Source organism: Daphnia magna, linkage group LG3, assembly GCF_020631705.1.
Source record: "Daphnia magna isolate NIES linkage group LG3, ASM2063170v1.1, whole genome shotgun sequence".
Lineage (NCBI taxonomy): Eukaryota > Metazoa > Arthropoda > Branchiopoda > Diplostraca > Daphniidae > Daphnia > Daphnia magna.
The window spans coordinates 1,250,984-1,264,614 of record NC_059184.1 but is presented as its reverse complement, the minus strand read 5'-3'; the positions used below and the strand labels follow the sequence as shown (position 1 = coordinate 1,264,614).

The 13,631-nt window shown below is 40.9% G+C and overlaps 2 protein-coding genes across 10 annotated transcripts in view; one reads left to right on the top strand and one right to left on the bottom strand.

The window, feature by feature from the left end:
* The window catches only part of LOC116919110 (potassium voltage-gated channel subfamily H member 6), an 88,152-nt gene that overhangs the window by 22,289 nt on the left and 52,232 nt on the right, over nucleotides 1-13,631 (top strand). For 4 of the 9 annotated variants that reach the window (XM_045171400.1, XM_045171399.1, XM_045171396.1 and 1 more), the window contains exons 1-2: nucleotides 166-280; nucleotides 2,091-2,270. In XM_045171400.1, coding sequence (XP_045027335.1) covers nucleotides 172-280; nucleotides 2,091-2,270 — 289 coding nt within the window. In that variant the 5' untranslated portion in view covers nucleotides 166-171. Of the gene's footprint in view, nucleotides 1-80; nucleotides 96-156; nucleotides 281-2,090; nucleotides 2,271-10,908; nucleotides 11,917-13,631 lie in introns of those variants that run through there. The other 5 variants (XM_045171403.1, XM_045171398.1, XM_045171401.1 and 2 more) reach the window with 4 other exon arrangements.
* On the bottom strand, nucleotides 4,362-7,854 carry LOC116919118 (acidic phospholipase A2 PLA-1). Its single transcript, XM_032924998.2, has 4 exons — nucleotides 7,747-7,854; nucleotides 4,955-5,105; nucleotides 4,703-4,848; nucleotides 4,362-4,564 (listed from the first exon to the last, which is right to left on the bottom strand). The coding sequence occupies exons 1-4, from the start codon at nucleotides 7,820-7,822 to the stop codon at nucleotides 4,437-4,439; spliced, it is 501 nt and encodes a 166-aa protein (XP_032780889.2). The 5' UTR covers nucleotides 7,823-7,854; the 3' UTR covers nucleotides 4,362-4,436.

The window sequence follows — 13,631 nt, the reverse complement described above, 5'->3', positions numbered from 1 at the left end:
ATAAGGGAAGGAGCGTATAGGAAATCATTCAAAGAGCGATCAAGGAGAAACGAAGAAAGAAAAAAAACGTGTCTACGTGTGTGTGTGTGAGTAAGGTATAAATATTAAAAAAAAAGAAAAAGGAAAGAAAAGAGTTTAATGCTCATTTTGTGACGGATCCCCCAGAAGTTGATGTCTCTCCTCATCGATGCCTCGGACGTTGATTATTTCCGCATTACTGATGGCGCTCACACCGTTTCTCAAAGCGTCTTTGCAGTGTTCTTCTACTTGCAACTCACAGGTGCGCCCGTAAAGATTTGACGTCATCTAACGACCATTTTTTTTCTTTTTTTTTATGGACATATTTATTTTTTTCTCTTCATTTTCTTCAAACTCCTCTCTTTCCTTATATTGGCATTTGTCAATAAAAAAAGAAAAAAAAAAGGATCGAAAGAATCTCGTAAATATGGCGACGTGCTATATAACGTAGTTCATAATAAAGTCTCAACTAACTCGCCGGCAAAATGTTTTTCTTTTTTTTTTTTCGTTGTATTTTGAAAATTCAAAAATTTTGCCGCCTCTTATTGTTTGGCGCCGCTCAGATTCATCGCTCGCCGTTTCAAGTCGACGGTTTATTTTTATCATCATTATTTTCTTTTTTCTTGTACCCCCTTTTTGTTTGTTTTGTTGTTTCTTTTGTTTCTTCACGATCGCTCGTGATTGCTAGACCCGTCGCCGCCGTTCGACCTTCAATTCACGCACCCATTTCTCTCTTATTTTGGCTCGTTTCCTTACATGTTGCGACGCACATACCTGTCTCTGAGCGACGCTCGTTTTTCTTTTTCAAATGCCGTGTTAGGGAAGAGAAGGACGATTGCCGTAACATCAAATAACAACCACAACGCCACAAGATTTTTGTTTGTTTTTTTTTTCAGGGAAAAAGAACAGAAAAAAATGAAAGAAAAATTGCTTAGTGCGACTAGCACTTTCCTTTCACTGTTGCGCCAAGACCCCCTACTACTAACTCGAGTCATTTCTTGCTGTTGTGTTGCGTCTTCCTTTTTCTTTTTTTGCAGGTTGAGAAAGTTACGTCATTTGTCTAACCTTTTTGGATTTGTTTACCCACTCCTTCAAATTGCAGTATTTTTTGGAATTCATTTTTGAATAGTTTCAATTTGTTTTACCACGTACTAGCGTGATCTGCCATCTAGGGACTCTTTTTCCAACTCCATGTCCCTTTTTTTTTTCTTTGTTTTAAAGACCATCGCGAAAAATAATTAAATTTGAAAGCCGAGTTACACTTTTTATTCAGTGAATAATCAAATCAAATAACTGGGGCCAAACCTTATGGGGGAAATGGTTGCCGCTTTTTGAGTCTTTTTGTCCGTAAACGAAACTTTTGAGGAAAAGAGTTTCGTCATTAGCCACTTTTTGTATGCTTCAATGAATTTGGGGATGGGGGGGGGATCATTTCGTGTGCGACTGTACCGAGAGCTAGATAAGTCCCTATACCCACTAGTTCCTTCTTTATCCAATCAGCCCGAGTGCCGGTACCTTGAAAAGGCGCTTTGAGAATATTAAAATTTGCTATGTTATCTCTGATCCTCTTAAGCGTAGCCCTTTGCCCTTGTGGCTTGACAATCTCCCATCCGTTTCATAATGTACACAAAAAACTCCTCCATTAATACCGTATCCCCACGAAATGTTTCGTATTTACCGTTCGCCCATCTAGTAGTTGTAAAAGTGCGTCCGCCCTTTTCCCCAATTTTCTATGTTGCAGTAGCACGGGCTCGGCTCTGAACCCTTTTTTTTTTTTTTTTCAAAACTTTATCCGTGGCTATTTCGGGACACATTCGAAACAGCCCGCCAAAACCACGGCCCTCAATATACAGGGAAGCTAAATTATATCGAAAATCTACGTAAATTGGAATGAATTTATTTGGAATTATACTTATCATTATAAAAAAAAGAAAAAAGACATTCAAAAGCTTCAGATGAATTAACAGAAACCAAATGATGCAATTAATTTTAAATCTAGAAACCTGGCAACCTCCTCATTTCCGTAGTTGCGTCCTTAAAGCGCGAAAAACTGATACATTTTTTGTCTCTAGGTGGCATCTTGGTTCATTACGGAAGGGAGGCAGGGGTTGCTTCATTGTTTAATTGCGAGCGAAACAGGGGACCCCCGCGTTTCAGTTACCAAGTAGGCCATGCCTGGTCGAGTGCAACTTGTTTCGAGCGTGACCCACGTTGTTCCAACTACGTCGTCGATGCAGCATTCAACAAAAAAGGTAGGACAACAGATGCAAATCTCTCTTTTATCTCGAATTGTGCATTGAATAAGTTGCTTTGAAATTCATGCCGGCCATAGTGGCATCATCGTACCCTCGTTTTAACGGCCTATTTTTCATCTTGTCCAATGGCTGACGCTGACACTCGTTAATTCTGTGACCATGTCCTTTGTGTGTGGTGGGATGCTTTTCTCGTTTTCCCCGTCTTGCTTTCTTGAGTGGCATGACACCAACGTGCACTCGGCAATTGCAGTCCTGAATCGTAGCAGAAATTGCGTAATGCCACGTGTATATGGGCCACATGGAAGCTGACGTCCAGTTCCCTTTTCTTCGCGTGTACTGAGCCCTAAACTAATAACGCAGAGACACTATGTAGGGTCTTATCAGTTAGCCATCGTGAGAGAACGGGATTCTCCGTGTCGTCTTTGCCAAATTCCCTGATCATCTTAGCAGGTCACTCCCACTGATGAGAGTTAATTCTTTTGCTTCTTTTGTTTGTGTGGGCTGCATAGGGGGGATTTTAAAAAGGAATGCGTTCGTGGAAGACAGTGTGTCGGCGGGATATTGTACTACGATGTTGTCAAAGACTTAACGATAATGGGGAGAGAATACTGAGAAAACGAGACTGCTGTTCTAATTAGCGTTGCTAAGACGTAAAAAGCGACATTGACGAGCGTTTCGATCTAGTTCGATAGGTCGCTTTTTTGTTGTTGGATATTCGAGAGCATTTTCGCTCAATTTCGTCTGCTTGTTTTTTTTTTTGTTTCGCTTTTCGTGATGCCCTTCGTCACGGCGAATTTGTTTGTTTTTCTCGTTTTTGTTTTCCTATGACTGTTGTGTCAGCGGGAAGCAAAATCGAACATAACTTTGCCAGTCGTGACCGTTTCCTTTTTTTAAGTTTTGTTTTGTTAAGTCCTACGTGGTTAGAATCTAGCGCATTGTCCGAATCGAACGTATAAATAAAAAAATGCAGACCGATGATCCTAGCCGCTGCGCGTGATGGATGCGGCAGATACACTCGTATTTTGTCGCTTACGCCCTCTTGATTTATGACGTAATTTTTGTTTAACATATTCCGCAAATCTTTTTTTTTCGTTGAAATTTTTCTCAGCGTGAACTGTATCGTTCGAGGCAGAACTTGCTGTAATATTTCGTACGTGAATGAGTAGCCTCAAGGCTTCAATGTGATCGAGTACTGCACCTGGCTTGTTATATCTCAGGTTGTACGGATGATTGAGCGTATCAAAGTATGGGGATAATACAAGAATAGAAAATTAAGGGGATCTCTTGGTCTTTCGTTTTGTTCTCATTGCGCAAGATTGGGATTAAAATTTTGTTTTATTTCTATATATATACGTAGAGTACTTAACAATATTTACTTGAGAAACCTTCGCAGTTGTTCGCTAGACTGGCCGAATCAACTCAGTTGCTTTTATGCGTGTTTTACGTGTGTATCTGTTCGAATATTGTAAATATATATATAGCTACGGGACGGTCTTATTATAATAAGCGCGCCGTTGCGCCAGGACGATGGATAAGATATTAAAATGATGTTCGCAAATGGTGTATGTGATGGCTGTCACATTTTCAGCCATCTCATTATTGTATGGAGATCGGGAAATGAAGGATCGCATTGTTTGAAAAATCCAGTTTTTCCAGTCCAGCAAGTTTGTTTTGTTTTTTTTTGCCTTCTCGTCTGCTGTGGCCGGATTTCTTAATGTTTTGTTAGTTGAAGTGAAAAGAAAAAGAAAGAGAGAGGGAAGGGCTAGCCAAATAATAAGTGATGTATCATCGATAACAAGACAGTTTTATTGCATCATAGCCTGTCGAATGACGTTGGTAACGTTGATTTATTTCATCACCCACACAAATTTTCTTCCCCTTTTTTTCTACTCTTTCAATAAAGAACAAGATATGACCCAATGTCATTGGTTTTTTTTTTTTGTTTCGCGTTTGCACGTTATATTTAGATCGCAGGTTGCCCGAAATTCCAGTCGTGTCGAACGGGGGTATATAGGAAAGAAATGAAAAAAAGAATATTATTGTTATGGTTGCTGCAATACTGCATAATAAAAATATTATACAATGTACCTTAATAATAATATTCACTTTTTTTTTTTTTTGTCTACGTATTCCTCGTTTCTCTCGGGATCGTTGCTGGTGCTGTTAAATGAGCCAATCCCAGATGCTACTGCGTTTGTTGGCGATGTTGTACGAAGCCGAATGTCTGCCGAAACACAGGGCGGCTGCTCGGTCGCAGTTGCACGTAGCCAGTTTGCATACATTGGTGTCACCTTTAAAGAAAACAATAAAAAAATAGAGAAAAGCAGAAACATTAAAAAGGAACGTGAAACGATGGCGCCAAAGTCGTTTGCGGCGCTTGAAATCGTCTTGATTTCGACAAACGGAAATGAAGTTGAACGAAAGGCTACCGCAAACGATGGTGGCTCCCTGTCGTTGTTGGCTGCCATTCGAAACGATAGTCCACGTGTAGAAAGTGAAATAGGCACCGAAGAACGACGACGAGCACGGGCCGTTCGGTAGGCTTTCGTAACAAAGATCGTGTTTGCGACAGCAGCTGATTGTATATATTAAAAAAAAAAAGAATCGGCAAAGTTTAGATCGAGACGAAATTATGGAATATGAAAAATGTAATTATTTATTTATTTTTTAAATTTTATTACCGATCGATAGCGTCGACAATGGGTAGGGTGCCGGTCTCGCCACTTCCGCAGTGATTTCCGTAATTATTGAAAAGCAGTGCCTCCATCCGTGTGCTAAACCGAATCATATCCCCGAAAGAACCGATGCTGCGCCTTGTTCTCACGCTGGCGGCTACACGTTGAAAATGTGTTTGTACTGTTTGTCTCTGATGGTGTGGGGAAGGGGGTTATCGTATACTTAAATTAAATGTAGCATTCAAAAGGCAAGGGACGAATGAAAAGCGCGCAAGACCGTCGCAATTATTTTCGCGTGTCGCTATGCATCGGTAAGCGAAAAAAAAAAAAAATTTCAACACAGGCCGTGTCAAGTTTATACAGCCAGTGTGTAGTAATCATCAATTACAAGCGACTCGCATGGTGAACAGCAGTAGATACATGTTCGCTTCGTTCTCAGATATTCAATCAATTATGACTTTGCCTTTTCTCTTGTTTTCCCCTGTTCTACGCGATGTGGAACATTGCGAATAAAGGAAAAACTTTTGTTACTATTGTATTTGTTTGCTGACGTACACAGCCTTCTCTTTTCCCTCGCCTTTTTTGTTGATTTATTATGTAGAAACCGAGTATCATTGTAGGCAAACACTATTACAGCGCCCTCTGTTTGATCAATATTGCCACGCTATTCCAATATGGAAATTCTCCTCGTTTCACCAGGTGTCTCTTTCAGGTTTGGGGGGGGGGCGTCGTGTGTCTTGTTCTGTAAAGTTGTCGGCCGGCACGAGTTTGGAAGGAGAGGATCGGTTACCGGGGCAATAGTTGACCGTTGATTTGGTTCACGTTACATGGACGTGCATTGCACGTGGAGGTTAGTTGTATGTCCTCGAGTTGCGCAAACTGGCTGTTGTGCAGCGTATTTTCCTCGGCCATTGCTGGACTATTGGCCTTTTTTTTTTTTGAAAAACAAGATACGCGTTTTATATATCTGCTGGGCAAAGATGTACAGCCAGGCCACTTCCTGTTCTGCCCGCTTGGCTTGCCCATCGCCTAGGATATCGGAGGTGACTCGGTCGGCTTGTGGTGGAGCTTGTTTCCGGTCTCCAACATCACATTTATAGGGAGGCAGCGTAGTTTTTATTATATCGCATCTACTAAATTTTTCCTTTTTTTTTTTTATACTTTTTTTTTTGGGGGGAGCTCTTTGACCCTTAAGCTTGGTCACTTGACAGCGAGATCGTATTTCGTGCGATATCATCTTCAAATGGCTTATCTCTTGTAACCGTTTCCGAAAATAGCAATAATCAAGTCACTTTAGAATCAATTTCTAGTTCAGAAATTACGAAGCAGTTAAGCACCAGGCCTTTTTACATTAGTCGAATATGTAATTTCGACATGAAATTTTCTTTCTTTGTCTTCGTTTTTTTTTTTTATTGTAAAGGTTGATCAAAGAATCAACTAACGAACGATATTGAATTAGACTTCTTACTTCGTCTTCTGATTTAAATTTTTTTTTTTTTTCCACATCCAATTTCAAAGAGTTTGTCGAATACTTTAAACCGGACTCAAATTGCACGCGGCCTCATCAGCGGGTCTATACAACTCTACAACTAAGTACTACCATTCCAGTTTGAATAACAGACGGAAATGAGGCCACTACTGCCTGTTTTCTTTTTGCATACTTCCGACTGCCAATTCAATCCCACTTTTTATTTTTTTTAATGCTGCTATTAAAAAAAAATATGTATATGTTCTCCACCGTAGCGGATCGCGGCCGACTTTGATTCGGCGCCAGAAAAACATACACACACGAACCGCGCCTTGGCATTAACCTCAATGCGACACAGGGGCTAGTAGTCAGGGGGTCACTATGTATATGTATGTGCTGCTACGCTTACATCCGTATGCAAGAAGAAGCGGGATAGAATCTAGTTTTTGGTAGCACGCGAAACTCTTATCAAGTCTAAATTTATGAGGGCGACAATGTCGACGCTGTGGGGGGTCAATATTTTTGTTGAGAGAACACACACACACATTCCATCGATCGCGCACGCCCGCCCGCACGTACAACACAAACCACGTCTAGTTTTTGTTTCCCCGTGTTTAGGGAAGAGCACACACTTGCCGTTTATTCCCCTGCTGGACGAAGAGGAGCTGAAAACATGGTTGCGTTGGCAGGATCTTTTCTTTTTTTTTTTTTTTTTTTGTTGTTGACCCTATTTGTTTGTCGCAGTTTTTCGTTTTGCAGACAGTTGGGCAACCTCTGTCTCGGCGGCAGTAGATTTCAGCCGTAAAATATTCCAAATGCAATGCCCCCCCGAGAAGTGTGTGTGTGCTGTTCTGTGCAGTATCACGATAAATATATAGTCCCCCTCCGTCTGTTGTTTCCTCCCTACCCCACTATACCACCCATATAGTTAGGAGTCATAACCTCTCCTCCCCCTCAGTTCTTCTCTTTCAAAGTCAGCCAACCCGTTTTTTTTTAGGTCGCTCTTGATATACAGTATAGTAGTAAGAACTAGCATTTTACTACGTTACGCTCTCAAGAGGCGAGAAATGGCTGCTACTGTTGTATGGCCAATCTGTTTTGTGTTGACAATGAGTGCGGAACTCTTCAATTTAAAAAGAAAAAAAGGACATGGCAAAGGCATGCGACACCATCGACAAAGACAGACACAGGCACTAATGGCAAGTAGTAGTACTCGGCTCGTCTTTTACATCAGTCATCTTAAAAATGTTTGCCAATTTATGGAGGCAATAGATCGAGGATGGGGAAGGGGGATTATGGAAAAGAGAGGTTGACAAAAGACTTAACGTACCCGAAAGGCTGGCTTCGAAAGACGTGGCTAAGATGATGATTAAGAGGTATGTAATGCGTGATCGACGCCCAGACATTTTGAAACGCTACTGAAGCTGTTGGAATACTTCATCAAAAAAGAAAAAAAAAATCCGATCCCATCTCGTAATGACCTTTGGATGTTACGTAAATCGCAAGAACTTTGGCTCCTCCTTAAATTTTCTTCAAAATTTTTTCTTATTGTTTTGTTTGAAATCTCCGTCGTCCGTTTCCATTTGTTTAGAACTCTTGTTTTTTTTCCTCTTGCCATTCGATCCATCATTTGAAATCTCGAGCTTCTCTTATCTTTACAAGCGCAATTTTCCACTAGTGCAAACTTTAAGCCACGTCGCTTTCGTTTCTTTCATCGTTTAATTTGAATGGGTTCCGTCTTTTGTATCAGTGGCGCCACTGCCACAACGACTGCCGGCCCTATATTGGCTATTTCATTGCGTTGCCAATAGGGACGCGATTCGTTGGAGACGATGGTACATATTTATGCTGCACTACAATTGGCCGAGATACAAAAAAGACGGAATGAGAAGCCAACATCCAAGACGACCACGGAACGGCTTTATGCAAAACGAAATAAAAAAAAAAAGAAAAAATACGCTGGCCATGGGGAGTATAGCTCAATTCGCTAGTCTCCTATTTTGACTTTCTTTTTCTGTTTCTTTCTGTGCATGTTGAATGGGGACACTAGACGGCACTGCAATTGAATTCGATTCCCTCATTTCGCTTCTCTTTACGCATTTTATTTATAGCGAAAAAAGAAAAATAGGCTACAGTTTATTCATGGGCGCCTCTTTTTCATGTCTGGTGCTCGTCATGTGTTTAATGTGTGACGCACAATCCAGCATCCGGCGGCGGATGACTTTATTTTTATTTTTTTTTTTTTATTCTCTTAGACAATTTGCATTTGGTCTGTTAACTTTTGACACACGGGGCAGCGTCTGTGTCGAGAAATGTCGTTTTTTCCGACGAATTCTTTTGTTTATATGTCCTGCAGTTTTTCTGTTTGATTTCCCTAAATTTTCATTCAATGGACACAATTTTCTTGTTTTTTAAATTTTGGATATCGGTTGTAGATGCAAATGTACATCTATGACCCATACATGAATTTTCGATCAATACGTAATCCGAGACACACACACACACAAAAAACCCATGCGAGCTATTCCGTTTCAAAGCTATAACTCGCATTGCTCGGGCTTGCAAACGTCGGGGCTGTTCGAGTACTGGCTGGGCTGTAGCATCAAATGTAAACAACATGAAAGCGAAAAGAATGGGATGTAAGAGAGATCCGAGAGTAAATATTCAAGAGGCAACATTCGTCTTCATTTAATGTCGAAAGGCAGAAGTATGCCGGATGTGTGTATTGTGCTTTTCTCTTTTGTGTCTACACGGGTCCTTTGCCCCGTTTTCTGTTCTTAAGTCAACAAGCAGACACACGACTTTTCATGTTTTGTTTTTTGCTTTGTTTTTTTAAGGGAGAATTTCGCTTGCCTTCTCATTTGTTTCCGCCTTGTTTTCTCGACTTGTTTGTTTTGTGTTAAAACATGTTGCGCGTTAGTCAAAGCTGCAAATGTGCGATGACATTGTTGTTTTAGTCGTTATTGACTTTTCAGCTCTTTAAAGGGGGAAATATGGGAAATGAATTAGATCAAACAAAAAAATTATAATTTGTTTCGATATTCGTCTTATTGAGGCCGTTGGTCGCTAAATCTGATTTAATTTGTTTCATTCAATTCGAGGCGATCTCTAGTCGCACACAAAATGCCATCTCCATTTTGATGGAGTTGCCATAGCTCTCCCAACGGCAAGAACAAACCCATTGTAGCGCCAGACTCGACGTTTGTGTGCATCTTTCGAAAAACATTTACTGCGAGTCTTTATAACGTTCCGTAGGCAAATTGAACGATATTATGTTAAACAGATGGACGGGCTATCTGAACCGTTCTGTTTGATTGGCAAGGAAGGCGGTTGAACAGGGTCATGTTCTTCTTTTAGCGCGCGCGCGCGGAAAAGAAATTGATGGCCAGCGAACTACCCAGACATTGTGAACGTAAAGTCGATCTTTTAAGTTAGCGACTTGTCAAAAAAATAAAATAAAAACTGCCGAGGACAATGCGCGGATTGTTCTCTGGCCATAACGAACGCAAAATATTTTCGCCGAAAACTCGTCTGGGAACTCGACTCTTGTGTGCCCCGCTGCGCCCCAGCCATAAACATATTTACAATAACGCTAGATGACGCAAGCGGCTGTACGACTAGAGGGCCGGGCCGTCTTACAAAAGGTTCTTCTGTTCTGCGAACTGTGAACAGCCAACGCCAATACTCGGGTTACTTGTCTGTCCCCCCCATTTCTATTTTGATGTTTACACCCATAGAAAGCTCGTCCTGTAAGACTCTGTCATTGGCTATTTGGGTTTACAGGCTTTAACAATTTATGCTCTCCTTTTATTTCCTCCGGGCGTAATCGATTTAATTCGATGACGTCAGCATGTCGTCTATTAACAGAATTGACTGTTGATGGGAGAGACGGTCGTCAGGTCACACCGGATGAACTCATCACCTACGGCTCGGTTGTCATTGGTCCCGTTTCGAAACAGGAAGAGAAAGAAACGTCTGTTAAGAGGACAGTGCAGCGCACAGAAAAAAGTCAACGGCTAACTGCGTTAATATATATATATATTTATTTATTTATTTATAATGTATCTGTAAGCGACGAGTATTGATTGCGTGGATGTATAAAGGGAAAGAAGAAGAAGAAGAAAATAAAAAGGGAAATAGAAAGATATCGAGCTATTCCGTCACCCCTCTGCTCTGCTGCGCTCTACGACTCCGTTTCTCTCTTCAGCCGGAACAACACATGTTGCACGCTCTCCCTCTTTCCGACCCTCTCTTTTTCTTGTTTCTTTTTTTTTTTTTTTTTTCTTTCTATTTTTTGTTTTTTCGTCTTCCCCCTTACCCGTTTGAAAGTGTAAAAGGAGCATGCGCTGTTTCTGGGTGCTGTGTCTCGCTTATAACCCATCGGCATTATTACGTATACAACCCTATGAGTATGGTGCTGGCTCCCTCTTTTCTCTTTTTCCCACCCATTGCTCTGGTGGTGGTAGATGAACGCGCTGGAAAACAAGAGATGAGAGAACGGAACTTATAAACTGGCCGTCGGAAAACTCGAAATGTTCAGTACTCGACTTGCTTTTGATGCGGGTAGCCACGTCTTTTTGTGTGCAGTGTGTGTGTGTGTCTGTGTTTTGTGATTGTGGACGATCGCGACATCATTTTTCGATTAGTTTCTGGTCTGGTGAACTCGAGTTACTTCAACTATTATTACCATCACGAGCCATCTTATAATTAAAGTGGAGTGCCGCTCAGTTTTAGTTTTAGACATTATTATTTTTTTTTAAATAGTTTATCTGTGTTCTATTTGGCTTTCCGTTTTGTTTTTGTTTTTTTATTTTTCGCTGCGACTCATCATCGGATGGAGACTGATTGATGAGCACATTTGAATTTGGCGCTCTTCAATTTTGAATGCAGCCTTTTTTCTTTTTTTTTTTTTTAAGAAAAAAAAGGGTTAACTTGCATCCGCCAAAACGGCTTGCAAGAGAGGAAGGAAACGATCAGACAAGCGAAAACGTCTCGAGAGATAAAAACAAACTACAACTTCTAGTTTGAGGTTCCTAGTTGAGTTTTTTGTCGGATCTGTGCGGACTGCGTTTTGGCTTCCCGTCATCATGTCCGCATCGCTGTTTTCCGTCACGTTTGGCTCTTACTTCTACTGCCACCGCCGTTCGTGCAACGGATGGTCGTTCAACGTCGACCGACATTGTCTGTCGTTCCCCACTAATTAGAAGATATTTTATTCTTTCTCCAATTCACTTATCGATTTTTTAAAAAAAAGTGTTATCAGTGGTGCGTTGTGACAACTTGTGCTCCGTGTTCGGTTGTGTATACCTTTAAAAAAAAAAGGGGGGTGAAAAAGTGCGTCTTCTAAATAACGTCGGACGTGGTCAACGAGCTGAATAGATTCAACTTTACGGTCACATTGTCAGCAAATAGGGCACGTTTGAAATGCCCGTCAGGAGGGGACATGTTGCCCCGCAAAACAGTTACATCGAGACCATCATCCGCAAATTCGATGAGCTCAGTAAGATACTGTTTTTTTTTTCATTTTTTTTTCCCCGTCTATATTCTTGAATGAATTTCATTATCTTTTTTGTATTGCCGTTCGGTCGCATTCTGGCCTATAACTGACGTAGTCCTTGTTGATAAATTGTCGAGAGTGCTCCGGATTCATCGTCTCTACTATTCGAAAATCTCTGAGTAGCTAAACTGTGTCGACTGGTGCGGCGCGAAACACATACAAACAAACGAAATAGCTCAAACGAAATCTTGTTTGCTTGGCGTGTCCATACATTTATATACGGGCCTTCAGGCGTGCATGTTGACGTGTATAGGATAAAGCGGGACAGCGTGCATTGGGTGGGTGGGAAAAATAAAAAAAGATTTCTTTCGTGTGTGTGTGTGTGTGTTCTTCAAGGACATTTTACTGTTTACAGACATTTGAAAAAAGCAAAAAAAAAAAAAATTTTTATTTTCTTTTTAATTTGAAATCCTCTTGTAGAAGAAACGCTAATTGAGCGGAGATGTTATAGTCCCATCAGTGGATGCAGCTTTTATTTTTGTTATCCAGCTGCAAAATTAGATAGAATCCCTTTTTATTGCGTCAGTCAAACGTGTTACTCAATCTACTGGCGCGTGTCGTTCTGAATTCAAACTGAAAAATGGAATAATATGATTAAGATAGCAGACAGAAGATTGAAATAGGGATGAGTTGATGCCACCCATGTTGATTAATCGGCCCCACCATGGGATGGGAGCTAACCGCGGAGCGAGTGAAAGTTTATATTTTTAGACATTCAACTTGTTTTTGTTTGCTTTACTATTTGTTTTCTTTGTTTTTGTTGTTTTTCAATTGTTTTTTCACCTCTTTTGCCCTTGTAGAGGATCGACTCGTTTCTGTTCATCCTTCTATTGCGCTCACGTTAACCTGTTCCAGAGAAAGAAGCGTCCAGGCAACGCCTCTGTGTCGAACATTTCCTTCGATGTGGCTAAAATAATTGAAATCCTTTTCTCGCTGATGGGATATTCAATTTGTTTTAAATTATTTCTCTCTCTATGTTATTTCACATAGCTGTTTCTCGGTTGCAATGTTGATGAGCAAATGCATACAAGCGATCCATACAAATGGTGGGAGCTTTACATAAAAATGAATTGTCGTGGCAGAGCTTTGCCTCGTCAGCATTGCCGTTCTACGAGATCATCAACGATATTTCTTTGCCAGCGTTTCGTCTTCGTCAATCATCTTTCTTTGCTCCCCTTTTATTTTCGTGCTCGTGCCCATCGCCCGCTAAGGAGTTCTAGTATATTGCCCCACCAAGACATGATAGGAGGTAGAGAATGGCTTGATGTGACGAATCTTAATATCGGAGGTTAAACGAACGTTACTCCCTTAACTGCATAAACGCGTTAGGCAGCCGAAAGGCGAATGGAACTGACATAAAAAAAATATGCGAATCCGTCCAACTGGAAAGAAAAATCTGAATAAAAGCGACACAAGTTAATATCCTCCTTGCCTTATCGTGACCCCCTTTTTGTCGCATTGATTCAACTGCAGTTTTTCAAGAAAGAAATGGAAGGCAGCAGTATGTTTTGTTTTTTAAAAGTGGGGGAGAAAAGGGAGGAAATTCAAATGATATCTGTTCAATGTTATTCGAACGAATAAATCCGCAGCTTTCTGTCTCTCTGTCCGTCGCCTCCCACCGTGAGAAAAGTTGGCCACCACTCCCAACGCATGACTTG

Excerpts from the sequence above, each read along its gene's own strand:
- LOC116919118 (XM_032924998.2), bottom strand. The coding sequence starts at position 7,822 with ATGTCTGGGCGTCGATCACGCATTACATACCTCTTAATCATCATCTTA. Across the intron at positions 5,106-7,746 it reads TTTCGAAGCCAGCCTTTCGG|CCGCCAGCGTGAGAACAAGG; the intron begins GTACGTTAAGTC and ends TTCAACGTGTAG. Across the intron at positions 4,565-4,702 it reads GGGAGCCACCATCGTTTGCG|GTGACACCAATGTATGCAAA; the intron begins GTAGCCTTTCGT and ends TTTTCTTTAAAG.